Source organism: Theropithecus gelada, chromosome 8, assembly GCF_003255815.1.
Source record: "Theropithecus gelada isolate Dixy chromosome 8, Tgel_1.0, whole genome shotgun sequence".
In the NCBI taxonomy this organism is placed as follows: domain Eukaryota; kingdom Metazoa; phylum Chordata; class Mammalia; order Primates; family Cercopithecidae; genus Theropithecus; species Theropithecus gelada.
Window position 1 is genome coordinate 27,842,569 of NC_037676.1, and position 15,468 is coordinate 27,858,036.

Genomic DNA, 15,468 nt, shown 5'->3' on the forward strand with positions numbered 1-15,468 from the left:
CGCCACTGCACTCCAGCCTGGGCGACTAAGCGAGACTCTGCCTCAAAAAAAAAAAAAAAAGAATTATCATGAAGCAGCCAATCTTCTGTCTGTCTCTGTCACTCTGCCTCGTAGATTTGAAAACAAGTCCCTCACATGAGACCATCTCATAAGACCACAGCCGCTACTGACCTCCTCAAGGGCTGCAAATCAACCTGGAGCATGCTGCACACAGATGGCAGCACCAACAACTACCCAGACCCCGCAAAAGCGACAGGCACAAACTATGATGTGTGGTGCCCAAATAAGATGGTTTCAAGGAGCGCTAACCTTTTTTAAAAGTAAGAATGAGTTCTCCATGCTTCAAACTCTGTTAAACAGGGAAGGCTCTATTACAAGTAAATAAATTCCAGTGAACAAAATTTCCATTCCCTTGTTTTTCTTTCTTCTCACAAATAATGTTAACTTTTAGATATAATTTTCTTATTCCTCAAACATTTTCTATCATTATACATCAGTACTTCACCATAAAACTCTGATTTCGGCCGGGCACAGTGGCTCACGCCTGTAATCCCAGCACTTTGGGAGGCTGAGGCGGGTGGATCACCTGCCATCAGGAGTTCACATGGCAAAGTCCCATCTCTACTAAAAACACAAAAATTAGCTGGGTGTGGCGGCATGTGCCTGTAATCCTAGGTACTACTCGGGAGGCTGAAGCAGGAGAATCACTTGAACCTGGGAGGCGGAGGTTATAGTGAGCCGACTTGGCGCCACTGCACTCCAGCCTGGGTGACAAGAGTGAAACTCTGTCTCCAAAAAAAAAAATCTAATTTAAAGTTTCTTTTCTGACAGAAATAGGAAGAAAATTTAGACAGAAGCAAGCTTTAGAGGAAAAATTGTTTTTCAACCCCAGTAGAGTCTAATAAACCTTATTTTAATTGGCAGATTAAAAGAAATGAACTCTAAAATACTTTCCAGTAAGTTTCACATAATACAGATGAGTAGGGGAAATTCTGGTTTGCAAAAATAACCTGAGATTTGAGAAGATGAAAGCTAAATGGGAAATGGGCCTTAAAACACTGATAGAAATAGTTACAAACACCTACCTTGTTGCTGCCTAGACTGTATGATGGAATGAGATCTTGTCGGCTTCCAGACAACTGAAGAAGAAAGAAAGGAGGGTTAGTTCTTTATGCATCAGAGCATAAAAATGTGGTTTAGGCAATGCCAGCCTTTGCCAACCCAGTCAACCGAACGTCAAAAATTTGGGTGGCAGCAGAGAGGTTGTCAAGACGAAGCCTGCACACTAGTGGTCTTTGGGACATTACCAACATTGAATTGGTTATGAACAATTTTCAGATGAGAGGTTTCTGTAAGATCTGGATATTCAGTTCACACTGAGGTCACAACTGGCTGGACCTGAACAAGAGCTGTCCCGTTGGGTGAGCCCTTCTGTGTGAAAGATACCAGGTTACTGGTTGTCTTACCATGGCCTGAGCTTATGATTCCTTTCTCTGGGTATTTGTAGCAACCGTAAATAAACTCACAAACTATTTAAACTATCAGATCCCAAATACTGAATCTCTGCATATATCAGTGTATTTTAATATATCATTTTCTGGAGAAATGAGACGTTATCTGCCTTGAGTTAAAGTGATCTTCCTAAATGTCTGAGATGGTTGGTGGCATCCAGTGTGAAACTCCTCCTATCGCTCTCCCTTCTCTCTCAGACGCTAAGGCCAATGTCAGCTGCCCTTTCTCACAGCGCTTGTGCTGTAACTTCTCTCTGTGTGAAGTTAGGATGAAAGTGTCATTTTTCATATCCACATCTTCATCAAAAATGAGGAAAAGAGTAATAAATCAAGGGGCCAAGAGCCTGTTTCTTTGTGAAGGATTATTCCCACGTTCAATATGCACATAAATTATATCTAGGTTTTTAAAAACAATAATAAACTGAAACCATTGTTATGAAACAACCCCATGTATCTGACGCATGGACACCACCCTGGCTGTCTTGTGAACAACTGGTTTCTGAACCTAGTCCAGACTCCTCCTCAACTTAAAAATAATTTGAGCCAAGAAAATGGCATTGGCTTGCGATGGGCCCTTGGCTAGTTCTGGTTTAGTTCAACAAACATTCACTGAACACCTCAGTCTATGCTAGGCAGTGGTGATGGGAAGATAAACAACTGAAAGGTACTTAACTGCTACTTCCCCTACAATATTAATTGGAATGGGGCTAAGGTGCACAGACCCAATGGGGTAGAGACCAGGGGCCCTGACATCAGTCCTGGCAAGGGAAGGGTTTCAGAGATGGGGTTTGACAGGTGGAAAAGAGTTACCCAAGAAAAGAGGAGAGGAGAGAAGTCCCAGGCACAGCACAGAGCTTGGTTCCACACACTCACTCTGTTCACATTTGGAGAACTGATACTCCTCCTGCTCAACTTCCCTTTTCCTGTTAACTGTTCCTTCACTGCAACTTCCTGCGAATCAGAAAACATACAGAGGAAAAAGACATGTAAGAGACACACTGCAAAAGCAACACCATGTACAGCAGACTTGCATCCCCCATCTATACAGACATCCCTAGCTATTTAAACAATGCTGTTATGTGATTATTACGTACTGCATGCCTGTATCAAAACAGTACATGTGCTCCATAAATACATACATCTACTATATACCCATAAACAGTTTTATAAAATTAAATAAAGGCTGTTACTTCATAAGACAGAATGATCCAATTATAATCACTCTGGATTATTCAAAGTTCATAAGAGTGAACTCTTCAAATGTTAGGTGCAACAACACTGTGAATTACAGAGTCCAACACAGACTCAGCCTGCATCAGGGCCTCTGCTGCCTGCCCTATCCACGCGGTTGGCTAACCTGGCGCAGACGATCTAAAGTCAGGAGGTTTTCTACAGCCAGCACGCTCCTGAGGTACTTTTCAATATAAGCCTCCGAGTCAGCAGAAGCTGGATTTTCAACATTGGCTGCCATTCTTGCTAATGCTTCCCGTTCCTCCACTCCCTGGGCATCCTGAGGAGTAGAAAGTTGCACATTATAAAAGCTTCTTGATTTACACACATACACGCGTGCACACACACATACACACACATGCACACACACACACAATGTATTCCAAAGCTTCATTTTAAAGTCAGCTTTGGAAGGCCAATGCATTTTTCCAAGGAAATAATGAAAAAGTGATTAGGTGGCTAAGTCCACCTGAAAGGCCGGTTAAGTTAAACACAGCACAGCTGAAACACAGCGCATTCTCAACAAAACTGTTCTCTACTACATTCCCACTGCAAAAAACCCATGACTGGTTAGAAAGGATTTTGTCGACTAGCCAGAAATGTAACCACCATAAAAACAATATTTCAGGAACATTACCCCCCGCCCTGGAACTCCTGAGGGACAGAGAAAGGGAAGAGGGGCTGGGGTGACTGCTACACAGGGTGGCAATCAAACTGCCTCCCAGGGAGGAGGCCTGGTATGAAGAAAATAGTGGACATAGGGTTTCAGCGCCTGCCACCACGCAGCCCAGGGTAGCTAACATATTCAGAACATCGCAGCTTCTAGAACTGGTTCAATCTTCTGCTCGAGTGGCAGAGGCCAAAGGCCTGGAGCCAGCCAAGGAGAGGTTGTCTAGGTAAGTTCTCCTACACTGAGCTTTCTGGTACAGCCCGTCCCCAGTCCTGGGACATGAGCTGGCTGTGAATACAAATGGGAGATGCACAGTCAGAAAGAAGCTTTATTAATGTATTTAGTTATTTCAAGCAAAGTGGGCTCTTAACAAATTACTGTTCTCAGAGAAAATCAGATACTTTATTCACTTGTAAATTTCTTATAATAATGCCCACACTAAAATGTATATCCATATACCACTGCACCTTAAATGCCATCAACTGTAAGACAAAAGATTTTATACATGATTGAGGGGAAAAAAACTCTGTTAATTTTAACATACCATCAATTACAACACATTCTACTTCAAAGATACTTTAAACAATTTAAGTGAGTCCTAGAACAGATAAAATATGGGAGGATTTGTAAGATGGCTTAAGTTCACAAAAACTTTTTTGTCTTGTACAGTAATTCACTTAAGCCTCATAATAACCATGAAAAGAAGGAATCATCCTCATTTCCTAGATGACAAGAGGAAGACCACACAATTTGCAGGAGTCAAGACTAGAACTTAGGTCTCCCGTCTCCTGGTAGGAAATTCTTTTCACCCCAACACAGAATACTTTCAGTGTCTGAAGGGAACAGACATTATCCTCATTTTATAAGGAGAAAGAAACTGTCTCTGGCCTGGGCTACTTCTTTTGGCCATGATGCCCTATTGGCTTCTGTGATACAGAACCCAAGGAACTTTTGGGGCTTTTTCATGATGAAACTTGCCTATTATGGGATCTTTTTGTTTTGTTTTTGGGTCTAGTCTTTACACAATCAGTTTTATGTTTCATTTTGCCTCTATCATCAGGATTTGATAATGTGGAAACAACATTTGCCAGCTTGGATGTTTAGCTAACTAATAGCACAATTACATGAGGTTATGTTTATCTTCAAGCTGATCCCCCCCATATTTCTTTCCTTTTAAACCCTGTCCTCTGGAGAATAAAAGCACTTTTAAGAGGCATAAGAAACTAAGTGGAAGAGAAGGAAAAGGGAGGGGAAATGGAGAGAGAAAAGAAATGAAAACAGTTTCCTATAGCCATCACTGTTTCTCAACTGCATTCAAGCAATTTACAGAGACAAGATCTGAAACAACTGGAAGATACAGAAAATGTTTAGATACATAAACAGTAAGTCTCTAGCTAGACATAGATGTATATTTGTTTTAAATCTTACAAACAAGAGTGAATGAAGCACACAGAGCAATCTATTACAGACCCAAGACCGTGCAACAACTAACTCTGCAAACAGGCTTAATTTTTAAATATTCTGCAAACTCCAAATTAAATAATTAGATGGTTAATATTTGCTATGCAAGCCTACCACTTTAAAGATCCAGGAAAGAACAAGTTACTATCCAACATGATTTGAGAGGCAAAAGCATCCTGCAACACAAGATATCTAAAAGAAAGCCTAAGTACTGTGTAATATTTTTCTTTTCCAAAAGCTGATCTCTGGCAGGGCGTGGTGGCTCACGCCTGTAATCTCAGCACTTTGGGAGGCCAAGACGGGCAGATCAGGAGGTCAGGAGATTGAGAACATCCTGGCCAACATGGTGAAACCCCGTCCCTACTAAAAATACAAAAATTAGCTGGGCATGGTGGCACATGCCTGTAATCCCGGCTACTCGGAAGGCTGAGGCAGGAGAATCACTTGAACCCGGGAGTTGGAGGTTGCAGTGAGCCAAGATCATGCCACTGCACTCCACCCTGGTGACAGAGCAAGACTCAGTCTCAATTAAAAAAAAAAAAAAAAAAAGCTGATCTCTGTATTAAAATATACACTGTTCGCCTATTGTTCAAATACTCAACAGTGTCGATGGGCAAATCCTAAGCCCTGAAATGACAGGAACTGGTGCTGGTGTTGATGGCATGGTGAGGAAGGGCATCCTCTGATGTCTCACATCCCCCACTTCTCCAACCCCGAGGAAGTGAAACCTCCACCACCTTGCCCACACCCCTTCTTTGAGGGTGAGGGTGGGAGAAGGAATTTTCTCTTTTCAGAGTCCTTCACTTAAGACCCTCACTTCTCCTGGCCCTGCAAGGGATGCCCCATTTCCCGGCTGTGCTGGTATCTGGGTGAAGGAATACACGTCTAATTCAGGAATGACCTATCAGGAAGTACGGATAAGCAACATCTTCCATCAAGTTTGTACCAAGGATAAATTTAAGCTCTGCTTCTCTGAATCCTCTGAATATCTTAATTAGTTCAGAAAGAGAAATACTAATAGTACTAATAAAATAATCGTAGTAACAACAATCGTAGCAATAACATTTTCTCTAGCACATGCACAACCGTTGGTACAAACTGTCTCATTTGACCCTTAAAAATACTTTGTGCAAAGGTATTACTAACCCCATTTGACAAGAAAAAAAATACGGGCTCAGAGTAATGTACGCAAGTTCATTTTGCTAGTAAGTGACAGAAACAAGATTTCTGTTTGACTTCAGGATCCAACTGGAATCTCTATGCTATATTGCCTCCCTTCCTGGGTACAATATGTTTCTCTTCTGTCATCTTCTGTGTAAAAAGGTGTTGATTTGCTTTTCAAAAGAAAGTTCTTCAACAAAATACTAAAACTGGAACTTTTTTTTTTTTTCAGACGGAGTCTCGCTCTGTCTCCCAGGCTGGAGTGCAGTGGCAGGATCTCGGCTCACTGCAAGCTCCGCCTCCCGGGTTCACGCCATTCTCCTGCCTCAGCCTCCCAAGTAGCTGGGACTACAGGCGCCCGCCACCTCGCCCGGCTAGTTTTTTGTATTTTTTAGTAGAGACGGGGTTTCACCGTGTTAGCCAGGATGGTGTCGATCTCCTGACCTCGTGATCCGCCCGTTTCGGCCTCCCAAAGTGCTGGGATTACAGGCTTGAGCCACCGCGCCTGGCTAAAACTGGAACTTTTAAAGCCACAAGTACGTTGTACTATGAATTGATATTAGAAAATCGTTCTAAAAATCTACAGCTTCCCTAAACATACACTTTCACTTCATATGTATGTCTTGGGTAGGTCACTTTTCAGGGAGTTGGCTCTTTTTTTAAGTGTTTATTTTTAGTAAATTCAAATTGTATATCCTTCACCTCTGGAATATTGGAGACAATTTCAAAAGTCACTCCACAGCCAGGAATAGAACTTCGATGAGACATCTTTTTTAGGAGACTCTGTGCAAAACCCTAGAGAAAAACAAAATAGAAGATATGGTTTCCCACCTAAAAAACTGAGTTTATATTATTAACAAAAGACAGCATAGAAAATACCGGTTCATTCTAACCAAAAGAAAACAGGTCATGTTTCCAACATAAGCAAGTGAAATCACCAAGTACCGTTTCCTCAACGTCGTCCTATGGTACGAAATCAACTTATTAGATGCCCACCGTGTGTGAAGGGTCCCACACCCAACACAGGAAAAGTACAGACCTCCAAGTCTGTAAACTGGCAGTAGGCATCCAGAAGAACGGTGCTTAAATGCTACAGAAATATAAGCTTGTTGACTTCCACACAATAAAATGACCTTCTAACTAAGATGGAAGCAAGGACTGGTGAGGCTTACACATTTTTTTCTCCCCAGCACGATGGACATCTCGTACCATGAATATTGACAAGTCCAGGCATTAAATTCTTGACCAAAGCAAGATCGTTATGAGGAATGATTTAAGAGTGCACGGTCATTGTTTATGCTGACTGCGCTCTTTGCACAGTTAGGAATTGAACTGTTGAATTAATGCATAGATGACTCATTTCAAGATGCTGTTAAGACTGAACACCCTGCAGAGGTTGAAGAGAGCAGGGATGAGAGCAGAATACCATCAGGGAACAAAGGTAAAGGAGAGAGAACATGAAATGGGCACCGAGCTTTCTACCCACGCAAAAGGAACAGCAGAAACATGTGAAGCCCCCAAGAAAAGAGCAAAGCCAAGCTATTTGGTCTTAGACATACACCATTTCAGAAACCTACCTAATGATAATTTATTTCATATTCAATGATCTTTAAATTTTTAAAAGAATATAGTATCTCAGAATGCAGGGAGACAATTTATGTCATTACTTCTCTCCCTTGACTTTAGCCTTGCAGTGCTGAGCCAAGGCTAATTACGCAAGTCAAGGTATAGAGATCGCTGTCCCTAGGGGTGGTGAAGGGAGATGTCGATGCTACTATTATCCGACCTTTTCGTTTTCCATTTGTATGGAATTCGTGAAGCTGACGTGTGTGTATTAGGGTCATGTGGAAGGTCCTATTCTTGTTATAAAGAAGAAGAGAGCCTTCCACATGACCATTCTTAGGAATGAAATATCTGAAATTGAGAAAATGGCATGCCTTAAAAATACTTCCACATCATTTCAACCAGGAAAAAAAAATATATATATATATATATATGCCATATAGATATACATATATCCCATATATATATATGGAAACCTATTGTCCCTACAATAGAAACAAAAACCAAGCAACATGTGGTGACTGCACAATGTACCTTTTCTGTCAAGGACCCTGTAGGGCCGGTGGTTGTGGCAGGTCAGTCCCAGGGCCTGGCAACCAAGATGTCTAATTCCGAAATGGAAAATCGCTCTTCAAAATGCTCCTCATGAGCAGTGTGTCTTTTTCAAACCCTCACAGACTTATGAGAAAAGGAAGACAGAGAGAGTGAATGGGAGCATACCATATACATCTATAGCTAACCCCGTGACCTGGATTTTATTGATGTTGGATTGCCAAGCTAAAGAGCTGCAATTTTAACGGCATTACCGCCAGTCTTCATTTCAAAGATTGATATCGGTGTGACATTTAGAACTAAAGATTAATTTTTAGGGGTGGAGATTACATCTAGGAGTCTGTCAACCATGACTGTGCTCTTTTAAATGAAAAGATTTTCATCTGTACTGGTTTTAGTCAGTGTATTGAGAATGCCTCAAAAAAGGGAGATAAGACAGTTAAAAGGATCCCCAGACGCAATCTCCCAAATCCTTATATTTGCAAAACTAGTAAGAGAAAGAATTTAAATTCTTTTTTTTTTTTTTTTTTTTTGAGACAGAGTTTCACTCTTGTTGCCCAGGCTAGAATGCAATGGGGCAATCTCAGCTCACCACAACCTCCGCCTCCCAGGTTTAAGCAATTCTCCTGCCTCAGCCTCCCTAGTAGCTGAGACTGCAGGCACCCGCCACCACGCCCAGCTAATTTTGTAGTTTTAGTAGAGACGGGGTTTCTCCATGTTGGTCAGGTTGGTCTCAAACTCCCAAACTGAGGTGATTCGCCTGCCTCGGCCTCCCAAAGCGTTGAGATTATAGGCGTGAGCCACCACACCCGGCCTTAAATTCTTACCTAGAAATTTTGTATTAAATCCCTTCATATGGCACATGGACTTCCATCATCCAGCTGCAACTATGCGAGAGCCACGCTCTATGCGAGAGCCACGCTCCTTGGCACAGGCAGGACCTCCAGCACATGGAGCTCCTCGTGGTCCCCGATCCTACCATGTCCTGCCCTCCCCACTTTTTCTGCACGTGTATTTCCTCCAATCCACAGAACTGCATCTCCTCCTGCTCTGCCTGGCCAATGCCCCTCCTCTCTAAGTCCCAGCTCAAATGCTGCCCTCCTCTCTGAAGCGCCCCCACCACCCCCCAGCTCCCTGGGGCTGAATTCTTCCTTCTCTTACCTGCATTCTCACCACAAGTGGTGAGGACCTGCTGCACCACGCGCTCAGCTCAGGCCGAGAGCAGTTGCCTGTTATGTATCTACCTATGCAAATCAACCTGGCTCTTTCAGGACACAGACTTTTTTGTTTGTTTTTTGAGACACATTGCCCAGGCTGGACTCGAACTCCTAGGCTCAAGTAAACCCGCTGCCTCAGCCTCCTGAGTTGCTGGGAAAGCAGGTGTGCACCACTGCACTGGGCTCATTTCTTATTCACCTTTTTATCCCAAAGTCAAATATACACATCAAAGACTGCAAGAGGTAAAAGGTCTGGAAAGCACCCTGGCAGCATGGTGAGACCCCATCTCCATAAGAAATACAAAAAATTAGCCAGGTGTGGTGGCACGCGCCTGTGGTCCCAGCTACTGGGGAGGCTGAAGTGGAAGGGTCACCTGAGCTCAGGAGGTGACGGCTGCAGTGAGCTATGATCACATCACTGCACTCCAACCTGAGCAACAGAGCAAGACCCTATCTTAAAAAAAAAAGCCTGGAAACAGCAGAGTAAGAGGGAAACTCCTCATTTGACAGGGCCCAGATAAAAAGGCAACAACCAAACCACTGACCTTGCCCTTGACAGGGCTGTGTGGTACCCAAAAGAATAACCATGATTTGTGAATCTGCCCTAAGAAAGATTCAGTGTAAGAATACTGTCCAGGAGCAAGTGACACATCTGGGGCTTGAAGCAAGCATGGGTACAGGACAGCAGCAGTCACCTGGAAAAGAATAGGTCAGTGCTCCCGGGAGCCTGTTTGGACAGAAGGTTAGAGCAAGCACTGCCCGGCCCTACCCTCGGGTCGCAACTGTGGTTACAGTCGTTTCTTCCACGGAAGACTAACCTGCCGGCCGTGAACATTGACACAGATTCTCTTGCGTAACACCAGTTGCATGTCAGCCGGGTGGCTGAGCTGGACTGTCACGCGCACGATCAGAAACAACCGCTCGTCCGCGGGCGTGCCTTTGCTGAGCTGAGGGCAGCCGTGCACCGCGGAGTCCCAGGAGGCTTCTGCCTTCGCCTGCAGAGAAGACAGAGAGGAAATAGGTTTCTCTCTTCTCCAGAAACACGAAAACTCTTTCAAGGAAACCACCTTGGCTCAGGCTGAAAGGGCATATACCAGTCACCAGCGAAGTTCTACTATGACAGCTGCCCTGAAAAGACAATGGAGTGTGACAGTGTGGCCACAATCACCTTAGCCTGAAAAGTAGAGGGCATGATGATCCCAGTTGGCTTACTTTTAAAGTTTGTATTTAAAAATGCTCAAATGTCAAGAAAAGTTGCAAAAATTCAGTCGAGTGATCTGTAACCTTTTCATCATGATGCACCAACTGCTACCATTTGGCCACTTTTGCTTCTCTTTCTCAAAACTCACACACACACATTATCACTTTTGCTGAACCACTTTCAAGTAAGTTGCATATCATATCTAAGAAATTTAACAGCAATACATTATTATTTAATATAGAATCCATATTGAAATTTTTCAATTTTCCCATCCCGGAACCACACACTGCCTTAGTCATGTTCCTCTAGCCTACTCTAATCTGCAATAGCTCCTCAGCCCTTCCTTGTCCCTGCTGAACTGGAAGCGTGCTGGCCCACTGTTCACAGAATGCACAGCCGCTGTGTGTGTCGGACTGACTCCTCACTGTTAAGACTCAAGTTTTGCTTCTTAGGGACACTACTAAGTAATGATGTGTCCTCAAAGCATCACATACAGCTTTCCTTCCTGATTATTTCAGAATTTTTCAAACATACTCAAAATTAGAAAATAAACTCCTGTGAGATACCCATCGCTCAGATTCAACCATTAAAATCAAGATGTCACCACATTGCCTTCACCTATTCTTTTCCTTTTTAATAAATCCTGGCTGGGTGCGGTGGCTCATGTCTGTCATCCCAGCACTTTGGGAGGCTGAGGCAAGTAGATTACTTGAGGTCAGGAGTTCGAGACCAGCCTGACCAACATGGAGAAAACCCATCTCTACTAAAAATACAAAAATTAGCCAGGCTTGATGACGTGCACCTGTACTCACAGCTACTTCGGAGGTTGAGGCAAGAGGATCACTTGAACCTGGGAGGTGAAGATTGCAATGAGCTGAGATCGTGCCATTGCACTCCAGCCTGGGCAACAGAGTGAGACTCCATCTCAATTAAAAAAAAAAAAAAAAAAAAAAGTCCTGACAAAAGGATTTCAAAGCAAATCCCAGCCAGGCGCAGTGGCTCACACCTGTAATCCCAGCACTTTGGGAGGCCAAGACAGACGATCACTTCAGGTCAGGAGTTGAAGACCAGCTTGGCCAACATGATGAAACTCCATCTCTACTAAAAAAAAAAAAAAAAATATATATATATATATATATATATATATATATTTTAGCAAGGCATGGTGGCACACACTTATAGTCCCAGCTACTTGGGAGGCTGAGGCAGGAGAATCACTTGAACCTGGGAGGTAGAGGCTGCAGTGAGCCAAGATCCTGCCACTGCACTCCAGCCTGGGTGACAGAGCGAGACTCCATCTCAAAACAAAAAAAAAAAAAACAAAAAAACCTCAAAGCAAATCCCAAACCTGGTGCCATTTTACCTCCATGCCCTTCCACAACCCGTGCTTCCATCTCTCACTGGTTGAGGAACAGAGAGAGCCTCAAGCTCCCGACCGCTGCTGACCTGAATTGCTCACAAAAGCTCAGTACAAGTTACCAGGAAAGGAAGGAAAAGGTGAATGGATATAATATGATGCTCAAGCTCCATTCTTCTGCAAGTCATGATGAAAGGTTTTCCTTTATGTATTTTGAGAAATGTAAAGCACTGGCATGATTGCCTTATTAATTGTTTCAAAAAGCTCGAGGAAAGGTTAAGTAAACCACTTTTCATCTGATTGTCCCAAGTTACGCTTTCCTTACCTCCCCATCATGCTGTTTCACAATCTGCAGTTCAAAGAACTCCTCTTCTTCTTCCCCAGTCAAGGTCGCATCCCATCCACCAGCTTCTGGGTCATCAAGATTATCCTGAGAGCTGAAATCATCAGCTAAAAGCAAAGAATTTCCATTAAATACTGAGATCATTTTCAAGGATAACCCCTACCAGCTAAATCTCAATGTGATTATTAAAATTCTTCTGCTTCAAATTTCATTTACTTTTTGCTCTGAAATCTTACATGACACTGAAGATGAGCATTTAAAAGTTCACGGATCTTAGATAAGAAAGTGCCTCAAAAAATGATCTCATCCAATCTGCTACATTTTTGCCTTATTTTATAGGGAAGAGAAATGAAACCAAGATACCTAAGAGGTTACCCAAGGTCATCTCATCAATATCAGTGACTGGGTTATAACGCAAATTCCCTACCATTTAGTGCACTGAAGGAGTGAGAAACGAGCCTGACAGTGACACTCAGCAGGAAGTTCCACTGGCTGTATGGGCTGGAAACAGAAGGGCTACACCATGGTCCCCTGGTTCCTCAGGCCTGAGCCTGGCCCTCCCCACTCCCCTTCACCTGGAGCTCATGGGCAGACATCTGAAGTTCCTTTTCTAGGAGGTGGGCATGGGGGGACCGAGAACATGGACCATGCTGACCAAAGTCCTGATCATCCCCTCGAATGCCCAGACTAACGCGTCTTCCTTAAGCTTATTGTTTTTCACTTTTTTATGCACATCCCTGCCTGCACCCAAATATGAGCACCTCACCTACCCAGGAAACCTAACAGAAGAACAGGCCAGAATCACCCTCAGGCGCCAAGTTCAAAACACCACAGCAGGATAAGGACTTGTGGCAAACATTAAAAAACAAACACCTTCCACCCCATCAGGCAAACAGACAGTGGCTGTATTATTCGGTATTATTCTCCAACTCTATACATAGAAAAATCTTCCATGTAAATAAGCTAAGTGGCAGGAGATCCTAAATGCCTCAGAGATTGCATCTCGCTGTCAGCTAGGTGGAAGAAAATCATGGAGGACATCCACACTCATCTATTAAGGAGAGTTAATGTTAATACACAGTTCTGCAGATGTTTTAGGAATTTAACTGCTGACTTTCAACTTATTTTTAGATCCTTAATCTACCTTTCCATTTTCTATTTTCCCTCCTACAGGCAGAACTCCTACAGGCAGAATATATGTAAAATGTATCCAGGCCCAAAATATTTTACATGGGGGTGAATGGGAAACAGAAAAAAATGAGGTTTTTTTGTTTTGTTTTAAATAGGTAATACAGGGATCAATGGCACAAGAACTCATAGAAAAAGTGAAAAATTTATTAGATAATGCTAAGAAAACACCACGAGAAGGAAACATGCTTCATAAGTACCACTAGTTATTTGTCCTTTCCAGAGAGAAGTCTTTCCCTAAGAATTAAAGAGGCTGGGCGCGGTGGCTCACGTCTGTAATCCCAGCATTTTGGGAAGGCCGAAGCGAGCAGATCACGAGGTCAGGAGATGGAGACCACCCTGGCAAACACGGTAAAACCCCATCTCTACTAAAAATACAAAAAATTAGCCGGGTGTGGTGGCACACACTTGTAGTCCCAGCTACTCAGGAGGCTGAGGCAGGAGAATCGTTTGAACTGGGGAGGTGGAGGTTGCAGTGAGCCAAGATCGCACCACTGCACTCCAGCCCAGGTGACAGAGCAAAGATTCCATCTCAAAAAAAAAAAAAAATTTAAAGAAGAAAATATTTTCAGTGCAGAAGAACACTGCTACCATCCTAATACCGGGAGAGTAGAGCATCCACATGGCACTGTGAGCTGCAGGAATGAGAGGTGAGGAGCATGGTGAAGTGCGCCTATTACTGTCAAAAACATATTCGACTATGACATAGAAATCAGTCTGTCTACAACCAGGGGACTTGGACACACGTCAAACTGGTTCTAGCCTTAGGAGGACAGAACTGCCTCATGATGCACTTGGTTGGAATCTACATGTTATGAGGCACTAAATTTTCAGAGGTAAGCCTTCAGAAAACACCTCCTAACTTACCGTTTAAGTCCAGGAATATAACAGGAATGTGTGTCTCCATCCCAGGCACTGGGGTCCTAAAACATGAAGAACAAATGGCATCCGAATCAGGTTACTTTCTCAGTGGCAGGCATGTAGGAACACAGCCTTAATGGCATTCAGGGCTGTTAGAGGGCAAAGCGGTAACAACCCTGGCCCTGATTTTACTCTAATCCAGAATCAGAGAGGCCACAAAGCCTCCGCTGTAGCTGCTGCTTCGTACCCTGACATTTGAACTTAGCCTTATAAGACACCCCTACCTGTTTATAGTGAAGTTCTCTTGTTTAAACCTACTTTCTCATAAAATGATACACTTAAGGGCTCCCTCTGGCTAAATTTACTATTTTTAATTTCTATAAAGTAGCACAGAACATTTGCTGACAGCACAGTTTAAGCCAGCACCAAAACCAAAATCGCGTGGAGATGCAATTTTCTTATGACTGAGCAGTCTTCTAAGGGAATGACCCAAGTAATTAACATATTAACTATTTTTTTAATGCTAAGTGCAATGGTATTAAATATTGATTTAAGTTCTCAGAAATCTTAATGACTTTGGCCAATAACAACATTATTTAATAAAACAGTTTTAGGTCATAGTTACTCAACTCATGAAAATAATTTAACAGTTCCTTTAATTTAAACAACATTTCCCCCCATGCTATTATGACTCTTCCATTAACCGTGGCACACGCAAAATTCAAGCTAAAAGCAGATGGTCTGGTGAGCATTCAGAACCTCACAAGACGCATCACAGGGTTCGTACCATTCTGCTGGGGCCCCTGGAATACCACTGCCAGCAGAGGGGACCATCACCGCGTTCCTCTCCTCAGTTAAGGTCAGCCGCATCTCCAGAAGCTGCGCTTCGCGGTCAGCATCATCCTCTGTTTTATCTAGAACACCAAGAATGAGGATTCAATCCCGAAACCTCACTTGCCATTTATCTTTTTGTCCCCAGTAAAGACTGGATTTGCCTATATTTCAGTTATTAGCTGACAAGTGCTTCCCAGTGATAAAAAACCAACCCACAGCTAGGGAGGTCAGGTGGGCTCCTGCAGAGGCCACCTTCAGTTCCTGGGAGGCCTACAGAGGGACCACACAGGAGTGACTGGTCCAGAGTCAGAGGACTCGA

At 43.2% G+C, this 15,468-nt stretch overlaps 1 protein-coding gene across 1 annotated transcript in view; it reads right to left on the reverse strand.

Annotated features, from left to right (window-relative positions):
* Window positions 1-15,468, reverse strand: part of KIF13B (kinesin family member 13B) — a 194,979-nt gene that overhangs the window by 42,228 nt on the left and 137,283 nt on the right. Inside the window, exons 28-35 of the mRNA XM_025394677.1 lie at window positions 15,103-15,229; window positions 14,322-14,377; window positions 12,249-12,373; window positions 10,184-10,360; window positions 6,736-6,828; window positions 2,869-3,021; window positions 2,385-2,462; window positions 1,086-1,139 (exon numbers count right to left, since the gene is read on the reverse strand). Of these exons, the coding sequence (XP_025250462.1) occupies window positions 1,086-1,139; window positions 2,385-2,462; window positions 2,869-3,021; window positions 6,736-6,828; window positions 10,184-10,360; window positions 12,249-12,373; window positions 14,322-14,377; window positions 15,103-15,229 (863 nt within the window). The remainder of the gene's footprint in view (window positions 1-1,085; window positions 1,140-2,384; window positions 2,463-2,868; window positions 3,022-6,735; window positions 6,829-10,183; window positions 10,361-12,248; window positions 12,374-14,321; window positions 14,378-15,102; window positions 15,230-15,468) is intronic.